Source organism: Oncorhynchus kisutch, unplaced genomic scaffold (assembly GCF_002021735.2).
Source record: "Oncorhynchus kisutch isolate 150728-3 unplaced genomic scaffold, Okis_V2 scaffold3584, whole genome shotgun sequence".
Lineage (NCBI taxonomy): Eukaryota > Metazoa > Chordata > Actinopteri > Salmoniformes > Salmonidae > Oncorhynchus > Oncorhynchus kisutch.
In genome coordinates, this window is record NW_022265529.1 from 404,903 (window position 1) to 427,973 (window position 23,071).

At 41.0% G+C, this 23,071-nt stretch overlaps 1 protein-coding gene across 1 annotated transcript; it reads left to right on the forward strand.

Moving 5' to 3' along the window:
- The first annotated feature begins 758 nt into the window (after positions 1 to 758).
- On the forward strand, positions 759 to 19,998 carry LOC116371712 (zinc finger protein 431-like). The gene is made up of 4 exons (XM_031820689.1): positions 759 to 771; positions 1,182 to 1,943; positions 9,246 to 9,425; positions 17,739 to 19,998. Exons 1-4 carry the CDS (start codon positions 759 to 761, stop codon positions 18,839 to 18,841), a joined length of 2,058 nt encoding a protein of 685 aa, XP_031676549.1. The 3' UTR covers positions 18,842 to 19,998.
- The last annotated feature ends 3,073 nt before the right edge of the window (positions 19,999 to 23,071 follow it).

Sequence of the window (23,071 nt, forward strand, 5' to 3'; positions counted from 1 at the left end):
TAGCTCCTATGAGCCCCTCCTTTATAGTAGAATCCTCAAAACAGGTTCTAAAGACGGTGACATCTAGTGGAAGCCCTAGGAAGTGCAAGCACATCCATAACTACCAGGGATTTAAATAGGCAGTGTTTTGAAATTCGATTTCTCACTTTCTGTTTGGATTTTCTTCTCATGGTTTTGCCTGCCATATGAGTTCTGTTATACTCATAGACATCATTCAAACAGTTTTAGAAACTTCAGTGTTTTCTATCCTGGTCTGGCGTCATTATATGTGGTCTGTGGTTGTGAGGCCAGTTGGATATACTGCCAAATTCTCTAAAACGACATTGGAGACGGCTTCTGGTAGAGAATTGAACATTCAATTATCTGGTAACAGCTCTAGTGGATATTCCTAAAGTCAGCATGCCAATTGCACGCTCCCTCAAAACTTGAGACATCTGTGGCATTGTGTTGTGTGACAACTGCAAATTTTAGTGTGGCCTTTTATTCTCCCCAGCACAAGGTTCGCCTGTGTAATAATCAAGCTGTTCAATCAGCTTCTTGATATGCCACACCTGTCAGTAGGATGGATTATCTTGGCAGAGAATAAATGTTAACAGGGATGTAAAAAATTCTTTTTTTTCAGCTCATGAAACATCAACACTTTACATGTTGCGTTTATAATTTGTTTATTGTAGTTACTATCAGTTTTAGGAACATCTTTCCAAATATTTCACCAAATTTTTTACTTTACCCAAAATATGACATCAGCGATAGTCAAAATGTTGAAAACCCGTGAACGTCTAAATAAGAAATTGGTCCATTTAAACAGCAGGTGTCGATCCCTTTCGACAACGGGGAGATGTTACTGATGTGCTTTGTGTCTTTGATGTAATAACTATTACACAAAATTACTTCTTTAGTTATTTTATGTTTAAGGAAGTGTGTAGGTCGCATTCTGTATCATACAGCTATGAAAGTTATATGTTTAGAACCACCTGCTCAATTGGAATCTAGCAAAGTCTGTGTCTTCAGTGTGCTAGAACTGTTTAGTTTTTTGTGTTCTGACTTGTAAAACAGGAAGCTCTACATTTGTTTGGCCTCAGGTTGAGAGATCCGATTAGGATTTACTCTCATAGCACTGTTGTTTTATCATGTGGAGATTTCATTCGGGTCTCTATTTTTAAAAACACTGTCTTTGGTAGGAGAAAGACCAGACTCAGAGGAACCAGAGCCAGGGACGTCCAAACCAGCAAGACGACACCAGTGCTTCCAGTGTGGAAATAGTTTCAATGGGTCAGGGGATCTGAAAAAACATGAGAGAATACACACAGGGTACAAGCCTTACCACTGCTCCCAGTGTGGGAAGAGTTTCAACCGGTCAGGGGATCTGAAAAAACATGAGAGAATACACACAGGGGACAAGCCGTACCACTGCTCCCAGTGTGGGAAGTGTTTCTACCAGTTATGGGAGCTGAAACAGCATGAGAGAATTCACACAGGGGAGAAGCCGTACCACTGCTCCCAGTGCGGGAAGAGTTTCAACTGGTCAGGGGATCTGAAAAAACATGAGAGAATACACACAGGGGAGAAGCCTTACCATTGCTCCAAGTGTGGAAAGAGTTTCAACCAGTCAGGGGATCTGAAACAGCATGAGAGAATTCACACAGGGGAGAAGCCTTACCACTGCTCACAATGTGGAAAGATGTTTAACCAGAAAGGACACCTGAAAGCTCACGAGAAAATTCACACAGGGGAGAAGCCTTACCACTGCTCACAATGTGGAAATATGTTTAACCACAAAGGACACCTGAAGGCTCACGGGAAAATTCACACAGGGGAGAAGCCTTACCACTGCTCACAATGTGGAAAGATGTTTAACCGGAAAGGACACCTGAAAGCTCACGAGAAAATTCACACAGGGGAGAAGCCTTACCACTGCTCCCAGGGTGCAAAGCTTTTGCCAATTTAGGAAGCCTGAAAGAACATGACACAGAGGATAAAAGCTCAGATTTTGGGAAAACATATTACTCATAACAATCACTTAAACGTCATCAGAGAATCCACACAGAAGAGAGAAATTACTTCTCTTAGCATGTATATTGATATTTCACATCTCATTGACTCACAACTCATCAGAGAACATACACAGTGCTCCCATTGTCTTATATTGTTGCCTATAATGTGTTGACCTGTTTTTACCATATGAAATTGCTTCTTCCAATTATTGATAAACATGTACCTATTAAGAAACTGACTGTTAAATATGTTAAGGCTCCATGGATTGATGAGGAATTTAAAAACTGTATGTTTGAAAGAGTTGGGGCCAAAGGAGTGGCTAATAAGTCTGGCTGCACATCTGGCTGGCTCTCGTACTGCAAATTGAGAAATTATGTGACCAAACTCAACAAAAATAATAAACTTTAATATGAAGCCAAGATCAATGATATAAAGAATGATGGAAAAAAACATCATGAAAGAAAAGCAGTGCAAGTTTTGAATTTTGTAAAGTTACTGTGGGAGAGGTGGAAAAATTGTTATCGATCAATAATGACAAACCTCCTGGCATTGACAACTTAGATGGAAAGCTACTGAGGACAGTAGCTGACTCTATAGCCACTCCTATCTGACATATTTTTAACATGAGCCTAGAGGAAAGTTTTTGTTCTCAGGCCTGGAGGGAAGCCAAATTAATCCACTACCTAGTCATGTAAGACTGGAAGTAAGACTGGAACATAGTATCAACAGGAACTCTTAGTTCCCTTTATCCATCTGTTACCTAAAATATAGTTTCAACACACAGACATCTGACTTTGTACAGTTGACCTTTTCATGCACTTGCCAGGTGTCTACCACTGATTCTTTATCTCAAGCTAAAGCAAAACATGAATCATTGTACTTTTGTCATCACAGGTGTTCCTGTAATGTACAGATATCATCAAAGTTCTTACAAGTCAAATTACACACATCTCTGACACACACACTTATCCCATCAGACATGCCACTGGGGGTCTTTTCACAGTTCACAAGATTCCAGAACAAATTCAAGAAAGCGTACAGTATTATATAGGGCCCTTATTGCATGGAACTTCCTTCCATCTCATATTGCTCAAATAAACAGCAAACCTGGTTTCAAAAAACAGATAAAGCAACCCCTCTCCCCTATTTGACCCAGGTAGTTTGTGTGTATGCATTGATATGTAGGCTACGTGTACCTTTTACAAAATGTATGTAGTTCTGTCCTTGATCTGTTCTTGTCTATTGATGTTCTGTATTATTGTCACACCATAGAGAGGTCTTTTATTCTCTATTTTGGTTAGGCCAGGGGGTGACTCGGGTGGGAATTCCAGTTTCTTTATTTCTATGTTTTCTATTTCTTTGTTTTTGGCGGAGTGTGGTTCACAATCGGAGGCAGCTGTCTATCATTGTCTCTAATTGGGAATCATACTTAGGCAGCCTTTTTCCACCTGTGATTTTTGGGTAGTTGTTTTATGTATAGTTGATTTGCCTTACAGAACTGTTCAGTTCTTCTCTTTGTTATTTTGTTTGAATGTTTTTTGATTAAATAAAAATCATGAACACTTACCACGCTGCGCTTTGGTCCATGCCTTCCGACGAGAGACATGACAATTATGTGTCATGTTTTGTGTTGACCGCAGGAGGGGTAGCTGCTGCTTTTGCAACAGCTAATGGGGATCCTAGTAAAATACCAAATACCAAACTCTGTTGTTCTCTCTGAGCTCAAATAAAGAATCTTGGTTTGACATGGACTCCAGCAGATCCTTATATTATAATATCCACTACAACTCACCCACAGATTGCTGTTTCATGATTGTCTCAATGAAGAGTTCCTCATTCCACTTTCCTGTGGCCTTTTACAAGCCTCCCACTGGTTGAATAAACATTGTTTCCACGTCAAATTAAAAAACATGCTTAACATTGATGAACCTTCACTATCTTCATCGCTAAACTAGCAACATTAACTATTGTCTATTGTTATTCTCAATGACATTCCTGGCCTTATGAAATCCTAGCTAAATACAATGTTCCCACCCGTTTTCATGTCTTTGGTTATGCAAACATTTGTTTATTCGATTATATTTCTCATTAAGATGAATATGGTTTTAATTCTGCATGGGTCACGCATTGCTTTGGTCATGTGGTCCCTTATGGGTCAATGATTGTAATTAGAATATAGCAATTATGCTCTCTCCTCAATCACTTACAGTTTCTTTGGAAAGTATTCAGACCCCTTGACTTGTAGGTTTAGGTAATCAGTAAAGGGGACATCTTAAATATTACAATGACCCTTTCAAAGACAGACATCCTCTGGACCTCCCCCTATAACTATTTTTAAAAGGGTAAAAATGCTCTGTTTTCTATAGCATTAAGGTCAGGGCGTTGTTATGCCCACTCCAATACCTTGACTTTGTTGTCCTTAAGCCATTTTGCCACAACTTTGGAAGTATGCTTGGCATCATTGTCCATTTGAAAGACCCATTTACGACCAAGCTTTAACTTCCTGACTGATGTCTTGAGATGTTGCTTCAATATATTCACATCATTTTCACCAATAATGCCATCTATTTTGTGAAGTGCCCCAGTCCTTCCTGCAGTGAAGAACCCCCACAACGTGATGTTGCCACCTGTGTGCTTCACGGTTGGGATGGTGTTCTTCGGCTTGCAAGCATCCCCCTTTTTCCTCCGATCATAACGATGGTCATTATGGCCAAACAGTTCTATTTTTGTTTCATCAGACCAGAGGATGCCTACAGGCATTTGGAAATCGCTCCCAAGGATGAACCAGACTTGTGGAGGTCTACCATTTTTTTCTGAGATCTTGGCAGATTTTTATTTATTTTCCCATGATGTCAAGTAAAGAGGCACTGAGTTTCAAGGTAGGTCTTGAAATACATACACAGGTGCTCTTCCAATTGACTAAAATGATGTCAATTAGCCTATCAGAAGCTATAGACATAATTTTCTGGAATTTTCCAAGGCTGTTTAAAGGCACAGTCAATTTAGTGTATGTAAACTTCTGACCCACTGGGATTGTGTAATAATCTGTCTGTAAACAATTGTTGGAAAAATGAATTGTGTCATTAACACAGATGTCCTAACCGACTTGCCAAAACTATAGTTTGTTAACAAGACATTTGTAGAGTGGTCGAAAAATGAGTTTTAATGGCTCCAACCTAAGTGTATGTAATCTTTAGCTTCAACTGTAAATACTGTATCCTTCACTATCTATTCTTCACTATATATTGCATCTTAGCTGCTGTGTTTCTGCTCATCCATGTTTTCTACTTCTATATTTCCCATTCCTTTACTGGATTATGTGTATTAGGTTTAGTTGTGGAATTTGTTAGATATTATCTGTTTGATACTGCTGTACTGTCGGATCTAGAAGCATAAGCATTTCACTACACTCACAATAACATCTGCTAACCATGTGTATGTGACCAATAACATCTGCTAACCATGTGTATGTGACCAATAACATCTGCTAACCATGTGTATGTGACCAATAACATCTGCTAACCATGTGTATGTGACCAATAACATCTGCTAACCATGTGTATGTGACCAATAACATCTGCTAACCATGTGTATGTGACCAATAACATCTGCTAACCATGTGTATGTGACCAATAACATCTGCTAACCATGTGTATGTGACCAATAACATCTGCTAACCATGTGTATGTGACCAATAACATCTGCTAACCATGTGTATGTGACCAATAACATCTGCTAACCATGTGTATGTGACCAATAACATCTGCTAACCATGTGTATGTGACCAATAACATCTGCTAACCATGTGTATGTGACCAATAACATCTGCTAACCATGTGTATGTGACCAATACATCTGCTAACCATGTGTATGTGACCAATACCATCTGCTAACCATGTGTATGTGACCAATACCATCTGCTAACCATGTGTATGTGACCAATACCATCTGCTAACCATGTGTATGTGACCAATACCATCTGCTAACCATGTGTATGTGACCAATACCATCTGCTAACCATGTGTATGTGACCAATAACATCTGCTAACCATGTGTATGTGACCAATACCATCTGCTAACCATGTGTATGTGACCAATACCACCTGCTAACCATGTGTATGTGACCAATAACATCTGCTAACCATGTGTATGTGACCAATACCATCTGCTAACCATGTGTATGTGACCAATAACATCTGACAACCATGTGTATGTGACCAATAACATCTGCTAACCATGTGTATTTGACCAATAACATTTGATTTGATTTGATTTCAACAAAACAAATCCATGTGATGATGTTTATTCAATGTGGAAAACGGATTGGATTTATATAAGGTATTTTTATTAATTTTCACACAACTGGCAACCAAAATCCGTTTCAAAGAAATGTAACGAGAAACTGAATGTTGAACTGAGGTCTTTGCCAAGTGGGCTGGTTTGAATAAGCGGCAGGTTTTTGGATCAATATCCACCTTAGTAGCTAAATCTCCATGTAATTTGCTACAGATTTTCATGTGAATATTCTCAAATCTGCATAAAACAATATATATATATATATATATATATATATATATACATTTTCCCACTGGAAATGTTTGCATCAAACAGGTTTATTGCGGATAAAAGTCTTTGCGTGATGACGTAGTGCACGGAAAAAATGTTTTCCTGTTGAATTCCCATGTACTGAATGAAAAATGCAAGTTAAATGGGTTTCCATCGCATTTTCAACTCTACTGATGGTTTTGAAAAACCGTTGAGTTATATAGCAAAAGTCCTCTTGTCCCGTACACTGTAGCCAGCAGCTCACAGATACAGTGCTGGTAGGTTACCTACATGATGAGATTATTATGGATAAGAGTGATAATATTTTATTTGTCAAATGGCAACCAAGCATCAATCATGTCACCAGAATAAGACCCTCAAAATGTATTGGAAAGGAGCATCAAGCTCAGCACATGCACTTTCACCACCCTGTGAAGTTCATCATTTATTTAATCTGTAGCCTAATAAACTGCATGGTTTCCCAAGTCGTAGTGGGAGGACCACACAATATATCATCGCGTGACTCCAAGTTAACTAAGATATTATCGTTATTAAATCAATATTTGCGCATAAAGGATTAATACCGCCACTTCTCGTTTATACATTTTTACTGACACAAAACGACCCCACCATGTCAAACGAAGTAACAAATCGTCTGTCGGCATTTAGAAAAGTGTACAGGCATATCCTGTTTCCATCAGCCCTGTCATGACTTTGGAAATGGTTGGATCAATATCCACCTTCATGATATGGATGAAGCCTGATTTGGAATGTCTGAGTAGTTCTATATGATGTCATAATACACACCTCCGATAATCAAGTGATATTTGGAATGTCTGAGTAGTTCTATCTGATGTCATAATACACTCCTCTGATAATCAAGTGATGTTCACATGTGATGCATTTGCTCCATTGTTTACATTTAAGTTGGAGGCCCACTCTGATGATGTATGTCTTTTTATTTATTTATTTAACCAGGTAGGCTAGTTGAGAACACCTTTATTTAACCAGGTAGGCTAGTTGAGAACACCTTTATTTAACCAGGTAGGCTAGTTGAGAACACCTTTATTTAACCAGGTAGGCTAGTTGAGAACACCTTTATTTAACCAGGTAGGCTAGTTGAGAACACCTTTATTTAACCAGGTAGGCAAGTTGAGAACACCTTTATTTAACCAGGTAGGCAAGTTGAGAACAAGTTCTCATTTACAATTGCGACCTGGCCAAGATAAAGCAAAGCAGTTCGACACATACAACGACACAGAGTTACACATGGAGTAAAATAAACATACAGTCAATAATACAGTATAAACAAGTCTATATACGATGTGAGCAAATTAGGTGAGATAAGGGAGGTAAAGGCAAAAAAAAGCCATGGTGGCAAAGTAAATACAATATAGCAAGTAAAACACTGGAATGGTAGATTTGCAATGGAAGAATGTGCAAAGTATAAATAAAAATAATGGGGTGCAAAGGAGCAAAATAAATAAATAAATTAAATACAGTAGGGAAAGAGGTAGTTGTTTGGGCTAAAATATAGGTGGGCTATGTACAGGTGCAGTAATCTGTGAGCTGCTCTGACAGTTGGTGCTTAAAGCTAGTGAGGGAGATAAGTGTTTCCAGTTTCAGTGCTTTTTGTAGTTCGTTCCAGTCATTGGCAGCAGAGAACTGGAAGGAGAGGCGGCCAAAGAAATAATTGGTTTTGGGGGTGACTAGAGAGATATACCTGCTGGAGCGTGTGCTACAGGTGGGAGATGCTATGGTGACCAGCAGGCTGAGATAAGGGGGGACTTTACCTAGCAGGGTCTTGTAGATGACATGGAGCCAGTGGGTTTGGCGACGAGTATGAAGCGAGGGCCAGCCAACGAGAGCGTACAGGTCGCAATGGTGGGTAGTATATGGGGCTTTGGTGACAAAACGGATTGCTCTGTGATAGACTGCATCCAATTTGTTGAGTAGGGTATTGGAGGCTATTTTGTAAATGACATCACCAAAGTCGAGGATTGGTAGGATGGTCAGTTTTACAAGGGTATGTTTGGCAGCATGAGTGAAGGATGCTTTGTTGCGAAATAGGAAGCCAATTCTAGATTTAACTTTGGATTGGAGATATTTGAAATGTGAAAAATGTGAGAAATGTAACACAAATGTGTTTTAACACACTACCTATTAGTAGAAGTATTTATTCATCATCCACATATTCATATTAAGCTTCTACGTCAGTGTACAGGAACGTATTATTTGTAAGACGTAAGAGAAAATATATCAGTTTATTGTTAAATTATTATGACGTTCTTTCCAACACAAAAAGTGTAGTACCTATTGTTTTCAAACTGCGTTACCCACTCCAGCCAGCAGATGGCGATGGGCGTCTTTCAGGTGATGCTTCTTGCGTGACGTATAATGGACTGGACGGGACGCTTCTTCAGGAACAACAAGGCGCCAACTCTTTCAACCACCTCGGTAGCCTGCTTGACAATAAAACTAAATATTGATTCTTTGGACCATGTTATTGTACATGAGCTAATCTCAGAGTTTTAGACAAATTTCGGTTGACGTATCTACTGGTGAACTTTAACCTCATGTGCTTGTTCAATTTGCAAACTTGTTAAAGATTGATACTGAGGTTAGCACTAGGCTAGTCGCTAATGCTAGCTAGCTAACGTCCCTGACCATGAGCTCACTGAACTACTCCTCCCTTGCTAATGAAGAGGAGGTCTGCTTTACGGAGAAAGAATATTTGAGAGTGAAAAAGGAGGAAGAGGAGGCTGTTATTGTGAAAGAAGAGAACGAACGTTTTAGAGAGGAAGAGGATGCTATCTTAATAAACGTGAAGGAGGAAGACGTTTTGAGAGTGAAAAAGGAGGAGACAGAAGTGCCGATTGACACCAGTGAGTACTGTCTTGAAAACAGGGACACAAACTATGCAGTTGTTGAACTAATGTGGGGTTTTTAATGGGCATTCTTACTGTAGGAATTGTTAAATGGTCGATCTGCCATTGGTTCATATACTTTTGGGACTTTTTAATTAGATGTTTTGAATTCTCCATGTGGTCGACATTAAAGTTCCCCTCATCTAGTATAACAGTCTTTTAAAATTCAATATTGGTGCGTATGTTCTACTTAAAATATAAAAAGGCACCCATTTTGTGGAACAACCATTTTACATTTGCAACACAAATATTTTTTTAAGAAATCAAGATGAAAGTGGCCATTTTAGGCTCTTTTTAGTCATATTCATGCCCCTTGTAAGACTGTGATTGCAATAGAAGATCATAAGTTTACCATCTGTTTGATGTTCTCATTCACACAGGAGAGAGACATGACTATGGTGGATCCTCTGCGGAGCCTCAACAACATCCTGATGCCGAAGAGGCAGAGAAGAGTCTCTCCAGATCAGAGCACCAGATGGTACAGCTTGGTCTGGTCTAGCATACAGCTTGCTTTATCGGCTTGGGCTGGGTTTCTGTAGAGCACTTTATGACAACAGTGACATCAGCATCCATAATGATGTGCGTTTGTGTCCCCTCTTTATGGTTACCAGGACAATGCTAGCCCTTCCTCCCTCCCGGAGTCCATGTGTCGTGCCTCTCCCGGTCGCACCTTACTGCTGGGTATGAAGAGGTTGTCTGTGCTGCTGGTGGACTTCAGGAAAACAACGGGGCTGAGTGGAACTGTGAGAGGAGGAGAAGAGATGAAAGGATCAGATTTGACACATCAAAGTAAGTGCTGTAGTTTAGTTTGAACAAATACAATAGATCTGCCCACTGGTATCTGTTACCAGGACAACCAGTGGAGTTATGTTAGTTGACAGGAAGATAGACTGGTGTATATGGATGTAACACTGAAAAAGGATTCTGCTAATGAAAAGAGAGAAACCAATAGACCATATAAAACCTTGATGAAAGTCAGCTTTAGAGAGAACATTTCAAGATGATCCAATGTAAGGTGCTTGTTTTACAAAAACTTATCCTTGAAACATTATGGATATTACATTGGCTGTCCCAGTCAACCCCCCTATCCTTACAAGACTGTTGAACAGGCAAACTAAACTCTAGACACTGTTAATTAATTAACTAATACTGAGGAAAGCTGTGATCAGGCTTATAGGGAAGGACATTCAATAAACACAGCACTTAAAAATGACTGATTGGCTGAGAGAAATTGATGATGATAAAAATATTGTTTGTGCTGTTTTGTTAGACTTCAGTGCGGCTTTTGACATTATCGATCGTAGTCTGCTGCTGAAAAAACGTATGTCTTTATACCCCCTGCTATATTGTGGATAAAGAGTTCCAAAAAAAGCTAACCTTTAAGAACAAATTCTTATTTTCAATGCCGGCCTAGGACTGCCTTGTTCAGGGGCAGAACGACAGAGTTTTACCTTGTCATCTCGGGGATAAGATCCAGCAACCTTTTGGTTACTGGCCTACCGCTTTAACCACTAGGCTACCTGCCGCCCAGAGCTACCTGTCTAACAGAACACAGAGAGTGTTCTTTAATGGAAGCCTGTACAACAAAATCGAGGGAGAATAAGGAATTCCCCAGGGCAGCTGTTTGGCACCTACCTTTTTCAATCTTTACCAATGACATGCCAACGACATTTGAGTAAAGCCAGTGTGTCTGTATGCGGATGACTCAACACTGTACACGTCAGCTACCACGGAAACTGAAATGGCAGCAACACTTACAAAGAGCTGCAGTGAGTTTCAGAATGGGTGGCAAGGAATAAGTTAGTCCTAAATATTTCAGATTGCCTTAAATTACATGGCCTACTATGCTAATTCTGTAGCGGTATTGTTAGAGGGGGGTATAGATAAAGTTTTGTTGGGGTGCCAGGCAGGTATTAACCCTAGTTATTAAAGTTAGTTGAATAGATAGAGTAGTGCTTCCAGTCTTAAAGGAGAACTGTAGCATCTAATGATGAATTACTATGGAGTCTGATGCTTTAAAGGAGAAGTCCTGTGGATTTTTTCCCTCTCCCCCTCTCTCTCCCTGTAGTGCTGTTTTGAAACAACTGCAAAACGTGACTCGTGACGTTGCTGGGTGCGGGCCTCACTCTGCTGCTTTGCCAGTTAATTTGTTATTTTATTACAGCTATGGCCTTTGTCTTTCACCTGGAGTTGTTTGTTTATGTCTGAGAAAAAAACACCTTTCAACTCATAAAACATATACAAACTAAACTCAGCAAAAAAATATACGGATCTTTTCAGGACCTTGTCTTTCAAAGATTATTGGTAAAAAATCCAAATTACGTCACAGATCTTTATTGTAAATGGTTTAAACACTGTTTCCCATGCTTCAATGAACCATAAACGATTAATGAACATGCACCTGTGGAACGGTCGTTAAGACACCAACAGCTTGCAGACGGTTACAGCTTGCATTAAGGTTACAGTTATGAAAACTTAGGACACTAAAGAGGTCTTTCTACTGAATCTGGAAACACCAAAAGAAAGATGTGGCCAGGGAAATAAATTGCAATGTCTGTACTGTGAGACGCCTAAGACCGTGCTACAGTGAGACAGGACGGACAGCTTATCGTCCTCGCAGTGGCAGACCACGTGTAACAACACCTGCACAGGATCGGGACATCCGACCATCACACCTGCGGAACAGGTACAGGATGCCAACAACAACTGCCCAAGTTACACCAGGAACGCACTATCCCTCCATCAGTGCACAGACTGTCCGCAATAGGCTGAGAGAGGCTGGACTGAGGGCTTGTAGGTACTTAATGCAGCTGGTGGCCACACCAGATTTTGTATTTATTTTATTTTACCTTTATTTAACTAGGCAAGTCAGTTAAGAACAAATTCTTATTTTCAATGACGGCCAGTGGGTTAACTGAACGACAGATTTGTACCTTGTCAGCTCGGGGATATGAACTTGCAACCTTTCGGTTACTAGTCCAACTCTCTAACCACTAGGCTACCCTTCTGCTGTTTCCAGCTCCCCAGATACTGACTGTTACTTTTGATTTTGACACTCCACCTTTGTTCAGGGACACATTATTCCATTTCAGTTAGTCACATGTCTGTGGAACTTGTTCAGTTTATTGTATGCTGTTGAATCTTATGTTCCAACAAATATTTACACATCTTAAGTTTGCTGAAAATAAACGCATTTGACTGTAAGAGGACATTTCTTTTTTTTTCTGAGATTAGATTGGCGAGGGGGGAAACAATTTAATCAATTTTAGAATAATGCTGAAATGAAACAAAATTTGGAAAAGGCGAAGGGGTCTGAATACTTAACGAATGCACTGTGTCTGTGTGTATACTGAACCAAAATATAAACAACCATTTCAACGATTTACAGTTCATATAAGTCAGTCATTGTAAATAAATAAATTAGGCCCTAATCTATGGACTTTACATGACTGAGGGGTGCAGCCATTGGTGGGCCCTGGAGGGCATAAGCCCACCCATTGCGGAGCCAAGCCCAGCCAATCAGAATGAGTTTTTCCCCACAAAAGGGCTTCATTACAAATAGAAATACAACTCGGGTGGCTGGTCTCAGATGCTGTGGGGATCCTGGGCTGGCGTCGTTATATGTGGTCTGTGGTTGTGAGGCCAGTTGGATGTACTGCCAAATTCTCTAAAATGACGTTGCAAGGCTTCTGGTAGAGAATTGAACATTCAATTATCTGGTAACCACTCTAGTGGATATTCCTGCAGTCAGCATGCCAATTGCACGCACCCTCAAAACTTGAGACATCTGTGGCATTGTGTTGTGACAAAACTGCATATTTTAGAGTGGCCTTTTATTTTCCCCGGCACAAGGTGCACCTGTGTAATAATCAAGCTGTTCAATCAGCTTCTTGATATGCCACACCTGTCAGGTTGATGGATTATCTTGGCAGAGAATAAATGTTAACTAACAGGGATGTAAAAAATTCTGCAATCTTTTTTTCCCAGCTCATTAAACATCCAACACTTTACATGTTGCATTTATAATTAGTTTATTGTAGTTATTATCAGTTTTAGGAACATCTTTCCAAATATTTCACTTTATTTTTTACTTTACCCAAAATATGACATCAGCGATAGTCAAAATGTTAAATCTGTGAACGTCTAAATAAGAAATTGGGCCACTAAAACAGCAGGTGTTGAACCCTTTCAACAACGGGGAGATTTTACTGATGTGCTTTGTGTCTTCAACATAAAAACAAGTTTTGGACTTCCACTTAAAATGACTTATTTACTTATTTTATGTTTAAGGAAGTGTGTACAGTCGTGGCCAAAAGTTTTGAGAATGACACATCTTAATTTTCACCAAATCTGCTGCCTCAGTTTGTATGATGGCTTTTTGCATATACTCCAGAATGTTATGAAGAGTGTTCAGATGAATTGCAATCAATTACAATGTCCCTATTTTCCATGCAATTGAACTGAATCCCCCCCCAAAACTGGAAGCTTCAAAAGGAGGGTGGTGCTTGGAATCATTGCTCTTCATATGTCACCCACGGTTACGTGCAAGGAAACAGGTGCCGTCATCATTGCTTTGCACAAAAAGGGCTTCACAGGCAAGGATATAGCTGCCAGTAAGATTGCACCAAAATCAACCATTTATTGGATCATCAAGAACTTCAAGGAGAGCGGTTCAAATCAAATTTATTTATATAGCCCTTCGTACATCAGCTGATATCTCAAAGTGCTGTACAGAAACCCAGCTTTAAACCCCAAACAGCAAGCAATGCAGGTGTAGAAGCACGGTGGCTAGGAAAAACTCCCTAGAAAGGCCAAAACCTAGGAAGAAACCTAGAGAGGAACCAGGCTATGTGGGGTGGAGATTAGAACAGAACATGGCCAAGATGTTCAAATGTTCATAAATGACCAGCATGGTCGTATAATAATAAGGCAGAACAGTTGAAACTGGAGCAGCAGCACGGTCAGGTGGACTGGGGACAGCAAGGAGTCATCGTGTCAGGTAGTCCTGGGGCATGGTCCTAGGGCTCAGGTCAGTTGAAACTGGAGCAGCAGCACGGTCAGGTGGACTGGGGACAGCAAGGAGTCATCATGTCAGGTAGTCCTGGTGCATGGTCCTAGGGCTCAGGTCAGTTGAAACTGGAGCAGCAGCACGGTCAGGTGGACTGGGGACAGCAAGGAGTCATCATGTCAGGTAGTCCTGGGGCATGGTCCTAGGGCTCAGGTCCTCCGAGAGAGAGAGAGAATTAGAGAACGCACACTTAGATTCACACTGGACACCGAATAGGACAGGAGAGGTACTCCAGATATAACAAACTGACCCTAGCCCCCCGACACAAACTACTGCAGCATAAATACTGGAGGCTGAGACAGGAGGGGTCAGGAGACACTGTGGCCACATCCGAAGGACACCCCCGGACAGGGCCAAACAGGAAGGATATAACCCCACCCACTTTGCCAAAGCACAGCCCCCACACCACTAGAGGGATATCTTCAACCACCAACTTTCCATCCTGAGACAAGGCTGAGTATAGCCCACAAAGATCTCCGCCATGGCACAACCCAAGGGGGGGGGCGCCAACCCAGACAGGATGACCACATCAGTGAATCAACCCACTCAGGTGACGCACCCCTTCCAGGGACGGCATGAGAGAGCCCCAGTAAGCCAGTGACTCAGCCCCTGTAATAGGGTTAGAGGCAGAGAATCCCAGTGGAAAGAGGGGAACCGGCCAGGCAGAGACAGCAAGGGCGGTTCGTTGCTCCAGAGCCTTTCCGTTCACCTTCCCACTCCTGGGCCAGACTACACTCAATCATATGACCCACTGAAGAGATGAGTCTTCAGTAAAGACTTAAAGGTTGAGACTGAGTTTGCGTCTCTGACATGGGTAGGCAGACCGTTCCATAAAAATGGAGCTCTATAGGAAAAAGCCCTGCCTCCAGCTGTTTGCTTAGAAATTCTAGGGACAATTAGGAGGCCTGCGTCTTGTGACCGTAGCGTACGTGTAGGTATGTACGGCAGGACTAAATCAGAGAGATAGGTAGGAGCAAGCCCATGTAATGCTTTGTAGGTTAGCAGTAAAACCTTGAAATCAGCCCTTGCTTTGACAGGAAGCCAGTGTAGTAGAGAGGCTAGCACTGGAGTAATATGATCAAAATTTTTGGTTCTAGCAGCCGTATTTAGCACTAACTGGAGTTTATTTAGTGCTTTATCCGGGTAGCCGGAAAGTAGAGCATTGCAGTAGTCTAACCTAGAAGAGACAAAAGCAGGGATTAATTTTTCTGCATCATTTTTGGACAGAAAGTTTCAGATTTTTGCAATGTTACGTAGATGGAAAAAAGCTGTCCTTGAAATGGTCTTGATATGTTCTTCAAAAGAGAGATCGGGGTCCAGAGTAACGCCGAGGTCCTTCACAGTTTTATTTGAGACGACTGTACAACCATTAAGATTAATTGTCAAATTCAACAGAAGATCTCTTTGTTTCTTGGGACCTAGAACAAGCATCTCTGTTTTGTCCGAGTTTAAAAGTAGAAAGTTTGCAGCCATCCACTTCCTTATGTCTGAAACACATGCTTCTAGCAAGGGTAATTTTGGGGCTTCACCATGTTTCATTGAAATGTACAGCTGTGTGTGTCATCCGCATAGCAGTGAAAGTTAACATTAATGAATGAATAACATCCCCAAGAGGTAAAATATATAGTGTAAACAATAGTGGTCCCAAAACGGAACCTTGAGGAACACCGAAATTTACAGTTGATTTGTCAGAGGACAAACCATTCACAGAGACAAACCGATATCTTTCCGACAGATAAGATCTAAACCAGGCCAGAACTTGTCCGTGTAGACCAATTTGGGTTTCCAATCTCTCCAAAAGAATGTGGTGATCGATGGTATCAAAAGCAGCACTAAGGTCTAGGAGCACGAGGACAGATGCAGAGCCTCGGTCCGATGCCATTAAAATGCCATTCAATTGTTGTGAAGAAGGCTTCAGGGCACCCAAGAAAGTCCAGCAAGTGCCAGGACCATCTCCTAAAGTTGATTCAGCTGCGGGATCGGGGCACCACCAGTACAGAGCTCAGGAATGGCAGCAGGCAGGTGTGAGTGCATCTGCACGCACAGTGAAGCGAAGACTTTTGGTGTCAAGAAGGACAGCAAAGAAACCAATTCTCTCCAGGAAAAACATCAGGGACAGACTGATATTCTGCAAAAGTTACAGGGATTGACCTGCTGAGGACTGGGGTAAAGTCATTTTCTCTGATGAATCCCCTTTCCGATTGTTTGGGGCATCTGGAAAAAAGCTTGTCCGGAGAAGACAAGGTGAGCGCAACCATCAGTCCTGTGTCATGCCAACAGTAAAGGATCCTGAGACCATTCATGTGTGGGGTTGCTTCTCAGCCAAGGGTGTGGACACACTCACAATGTTGCCTAAGAACACAGCCATGAATAAAGAATGGTACCAACACATCCTCGAAGAGCAACTTCTCCCAACCATCCAGGAACAGTTCGGTGACGAACAATGCCTTTTCCAGCATGATGGCGCACCTTGCCATAAGGCAAGGGTAACAAAACATCAGTATTTTGGGTCCATGGCCAGGAAACTCCCCAGACCTTAATCCTATTGAGAACTTGTGGTCAATCATCAAGAGGTGGGTGGACAAACAAAAACCCACAAATTCTGACAAACTCCAAGCATTGATTATGCAAGAATGGGCTGCCATCAGTCAGGATGTGGCCCAGAAGGTAATTGACAGCATGCCAGGGCAGATTGCAGAGGTCTTGAAAAAGAAGGTTCAACACTGCAAATATTGACACTGCATCAACTTCATGTCATTGTAAATAAAAGCCTTTGACACTTTTGAAATGCTTGTAAGTATACTTCAGCATTCCATAGTAACATCTGACAAAAATATCTAAAGACACTGAAGCAGCAAACTTTGTGGAAATTAATATTTTTCATTCTCAAAACTTTTGGCCACTACTGTAGGTCGCATTCTGTATCATACAGCTATTAAAGTTATATATTTAGAACTAACTGCTCGATTGTGTCTTGAGTGTCCTAGAACTGTTTAGTTTTTTGTGTTCTGACAAACAGAATGAATAAATAAGTAGTGTAAACATTGTCAGTAATTACCAGGAAACTCGACAACATTTGTTTTAAAATCACACTGAGATTGTTAAAACTGGCCTTAGGTTATTGAGGGATCTGATTAGGATTTACCCTCTTATGGAGGTTTCATTCGGGTCTCTATTTTAAAAAACACACTTGTCTTTGGCAGGAGAAAGGCCAGACTCAGAGGAACCAGAGCCAGGGACGTCCAAACCAGCAAGAAGACACCAGTGTTCCCACTGTGGAAAGGGTTGTAACCACTTAAATGAGCTTAAACGACATGAGAGAATACACACAGGGGAGAAGCCTTACCACTGCTCCCAGTGTGGAAAGGGTTTTAACGATTTGGGAAAGCTGAAACGACACGGGAGAATACACACAGGGGATACGCCTTACCACTGCTCCCAGTGTGGAAGGCGTTTTAACGATTTGGGGAAGCTGGAACGACATGAGAGAATACACAGAGGGGAGAAGCCTTACCACTGCTCCCAGTGTGGAAAGGGTTGTAACGATTTGGGGAAGCTGAAACGACATGAGAGAATACACACAGGGGAGAAGCCTTACCATTGCTCCCACTGTGGAAAGCGTTTTAACGATTTGGGCAAGGTGAAACGACATGAGAGAATACACACAGGGGAGAAGCCTTACCATTGCTCCCACTGTGGAAAGTGTTTCAACCAGTTAGGGACCCTGAAACAGCACAAGGTAATACACACAGGGGAAAATCGTTACCGCTGCTCCCAGTGTGGAAAGGGTTTTAACGATTTGGGGAAGCTGAAACGACATGAGAGAATACACACAGGGGAGAAGCCTTACCATTGCTCGCAATGTGAAAAGATGTATAGCGAGAAAGGACACCTGAAAGCCCATGAGAAAACTCACACAGGGGAGAAGCCTTACCAATGCTCCCAGTGTGGAAAGTGTTTCACCTGGGCAGGGTATCTGAAAAAACACGAAAGAATACACACAGGGGAGAAGCCTTACCACTGCTCCCAGTGTGGCAAGTGTTTCAACGGGGAAGGGGATCTGAAAAGACACGAAAGAATACATACAGGAGAGAAGCCTTACCACTGCTCCCGCTGTGTCAAGTGTTTTAACCAGTTAGGGGCCCTGAAACAGCACGAGAGAATACACACAGGGGAGAAGCCTTACCACTGCTCCCAGTGTGGCAAGTGTTTCAACCAGTTAGGGACCCTGAAACAGCACAAGATAATACACACAGGGGAGATGCATTACCACTCCTCCCAGGATGCAAAGCTTTTGCCCATTTAGGAAGCCTGAAATAACATGAGACACAGAGGAGAAGGCTTACAGAAGGTTCGATTTTGGGAAAACATATTACTCATAACAATCACTTAAACGTCATTAGAGAATCCACACAGGAGAGAGAAATTACTTCTCTTAGCATGTATATTGATATTTCACATCTCATTGACTCACAACTCATCAGAGAACATACACAGTGCTCCCATTGTCTTATATTGTTGCCTTATAATGTGTTTACCTGTTTTTACCAGATGAAATTGCTTCTTCCAATTATTGATAAACATGTACCTGTTAAGAAACTGACTGTTAACTGTTAAGGCTCCATGGATTGATGAGGAATTTAAAAACTGTATGTTTGAAAGAGTTGGGGCAAAAGGAGTGGCTAATAAGTATGGCTGCACATCTGGCTGGCTTATGTACTGCAAACTGAGAAATTATGTGACCAAACTCAATCAAAATAATAAACTTATTAAGAAGCCAAGATCAATGATATAAAGAATTATGAAAAAAAACATCATGAAAGAAAAGCAGTGCAAGTTTTGAATTTTGTAAAGTTAGTGTGGGACAGGTGGAACAATTGTTATCGATCCAATAATGACAAACCTCCTGGCATTGACAACTTAGATGGAAAGCTACTGAGGACAGTAGCTGACTCTATAGCCACTCCTATCTGACATATTTTTAACATGAGCCTAGAGGAAGGTCTTTGTTCTCAGGCCTGGAGGGAAGCCCAATTAATCCACTACCTAGTCATGTAAGACTGGAACATAGTATCAACAGGAACTCTTAGTTCCCTTTATCCATCTGTTACCTAAAATATAGTTTCAACACACAGACATCTGACTATGTACAGTTGACCTTTTCATGCACTTGCAAGGTGTCTACCACTGATTCTTTATCTCAAGCTAAAGCAAAACATGAATCATTGTACTTTTGTCATCACAGGTGTTCCTGTAATGTACAGATATCATCAAAGTTCTTACAAGTCAAATTACACACATCTCTGACACACACACTTATCCCACCAGACATGCCACTGGGGCTCTTTTCACAGTTCACAAGATTCCAGAACAAATTCAAGAAAGCGTACAGTATTATATAGGGCCCTTATTGCATGGAACTTCCTTCCATCTCATATTGCTCAAATAAACAGCAAACCTGGTTTCAAAAAACAGATAAAGCAACCCCTCTCCCCTATTTGACCCAGGTAGTTTGTGTATATGCATTGATATGTAGGCTACGTTTGCCTTTTACAAAATGTATGTAGTTCTGTCCTTGATCTGTTCTTGTCTATTGATGTTCTGTATTATTGTCACGCCATAGAGAGGCTTTTTATTCTCTATTTTGGTTAGGCCAGGGGGTGACTCGGGTGGGAATTCCAGTTTCTTTATTTCTATGTTTTGTATTTCTTTGTTTTTGGCCGAGTGTGGTTCCCAATCGGAGGCAGCTGTCTATCATTGTCTCTAATTGTGAATCATACTTAGGCAGCCTTTTTCCACCTGTGTTTTTTGGGTAGTTGTTTTCTGTATAGTTGATTTGCCTTACAGAACTGTTCGTTCTTCTCTTTGTTATTTTGTTCGAATGTTTTTTGATTAAATAAAAATCATGAACACTTACCACGCTGCGCTTTGGTCCATGCCTTCCGACGAGAGACATGACAATTATGTGTCATGTTTTGTGTTGACCGCAGGAGGGGTAGCTGCTGCTTTTGCAACAGCTAATGGGGATCCTAGTAAAATACCAAATACCAAACTCTGTTATTCTGTCTGAGCTCAGAAATAAAGAATCTTGGTTTGACTCCAGCAGATTCTTATATTATAATATCCACTACAACTCACCCACAGATTGCTATTTCATGATTGTCTCAATAAAGAGTTCCTCATTCCACTTTCCTGTGGGTATTTACAAGCCTCCCACTGGTTGAATAAACGTTGTTTCCACGTCAAATTAAAAACATCCTTAACATTGATGAACCTTCACTATCTTCATCCCTAAACTAGGAACATTAACTATTGTCTATAGTTATTCTCAATGACATTCCTGGCCTTATGAAATCCTAGCTAAATACAATGTTCCCACCACAATAACATCTGCCAAACCATGTGTATGTGACCATTAGCATTTGATTTGAACAAAACAAATCCATGTGATGTTTGATCAATGTGGAAAACGGATTGGATTTGTAAAAATCCATCTACAAAAGGTATTGTTATTAATTTTCACACAACTGGTAACCAGTGACTGGTGACATTTAGTGTTTCACCCAACTTGCAACCAAAATCCGTTTCAAAGAAATGTAACGAGAAACTGAATGTTGAACTGAGGTCTTTGCCAAGTGGGCTGGTTTGAATAAGCGGCAGGTGTTGGATCAATATCTACATTAGTAGCTACATTGCCATGTAATTTGCGACAGATTTTCATGTGAATATTCTCAAATCTGCATAAAACAATATACGCATTTTCCCACCGGAAATGTTTGCATCAAACAGGTTTATTGCGGATAAAAGTCTTTGCGTGATGACGTAGTGCACGGAAAAATGTTTTCCTGTTGAATTCCCATGTACTGGATGAAAAGCGCAAGTTAAATGGGTTTCCATTGCATTTTCAACTCTACTGATGGTTTTGAAAAACCGTTGAGTTATATAGCAAAAGTCCTCTTGTCCCGTGCACTGTAGCCAACAGCTCACATATACAGTGCTGGTAGGCTACCTACATGATGAGATTATTGTGGATGAGAGCGACCTTATTTTATTTGTCAAATGGCAACCAAGCATTAATCATCATCATGTCACCAGAAGAAGACCCTCAAAATGTATTGGAAGGAGCATCAAGCTCAACACATGCACTTTCACCACCCTGTGAAGTTCATCATTTATTTAATCTGTAGCCTAATAAACTGCATGGTTTCCCAAGTCGTAGTGGGAGGACCACACAATATATCATCGCGTGACTCCAAGTTAACTAAGATATTATCGTTATTAAATCAATATTTGTGCATAAAGGATTAATACCGCCAATTCTCGTTTATACATTTTTACTGACACACAAAAAAAACACCATGTCAAACGAAGTAACAAATCGTCTGTCGGCATTTAGAAAAGTGTACAGGCATATCCTGTTTCCATCAGCCCGGTCATTACTTTGGAAATGGTTGGATCAATATCCACCTTCATGATATGGATGAAGCCTGATTTGGAATGTTTGAGTAGTTCTATATGATGTCATAATACACACCTCCGATAATCAAGTGATATTTGGAATGTCTGAGTAGTTCTATCTGATGTCATAATACACTCCTCTGATAATCAAGTGATATTTGGAATGTCTGAGTAGTTCTATCTGATGTCATAATACACTCCTCTGATAATCAAGTGATGTTCACATGTGATGCATTTGCTCCATTGTTTACATTTTAGTTGGAGGCCCACTCTGATGATGTATGTCTTACATTGTGAGGCTTTAAAAGAATAGTATGGTGACATCTTAGTGTGGCTTGAAATTAATAGGATTATTAAAAACTCCTATAGCAACAATACACTGTGGCTTTGACTTCAAGAGAACGGGCTGATGGGTGGGGGTGCTACTCTATAGGTAAAACTGTCCAATATGAATGTTCAATACACACAATAGGTTGATCAGTAGGTGCTAGCTTAGTTAGCGGTGAGCGCTAAATAGCGTTTCAATCGGTGACGTCACTTGCTCTGAGACCTTGAAGTAGTGGTTCCCCTTACTCTGCAAGGGCCGCGGCTTTTGGGTAACGAGCGATGGGTAACCATGCTTCGTGGGTGGCGATTTATTAAATGAGAGAGACCAGCATCAGAAGTGTAAACAGTGGAGAACAGCATACAAAAGAAGCAAGGAGAGGAACGGAGCACTGAGGAACTTGACCACTAAGTCCACATCATGAACGTTGAAGAGAACGGCAGACAGGTTGGTGGCTGAGGGCCGTTATGTCAGCGATGCACAGGAGCTTTACAAAGGCCTCCATGAGACAATCACGACAATCACGTCAGTGAAGTCGAGGTGAGTCGAGGGATTCATTTTAAGCTTCTACGTCTGTGTACAGGAAAGTATTATTTGTAAGACGTAAGAGAAAATATATCGGTTTATTGTTAAATTATTATGACGTTCTTTCCAACACAAACAGTCTGGTACCTATTGTTTCCAAACTGCGTTACCCACTCCAACCAGCAGATGGCGATGTGCGTCTTTCAGGTGATGCTTCTTGCGTGACGT

What these genes read in the sequence shown, in the direction of transcription:
- LOC116371712 (XM_031820689.1), top strand. An exon ending in GGGTGCAAAGCTTTTGCCAA is followed by an intron (nt 1,944 to 9,245) that starts TTTAGGAAGCCT and finishes TTGCTAATGAAG; the next exon opens with AGGAGGTCTGCTTTACGGAG. An exon ending in AGAAGTGCCGATTGACACCA is followed by an intron (nt 9,426 to 17,738) that starts GTGAGTACTGTC and finishes TGTCTTTGGCAG; the next exon opens with GAGAAAGGCCAGACTCAGAG.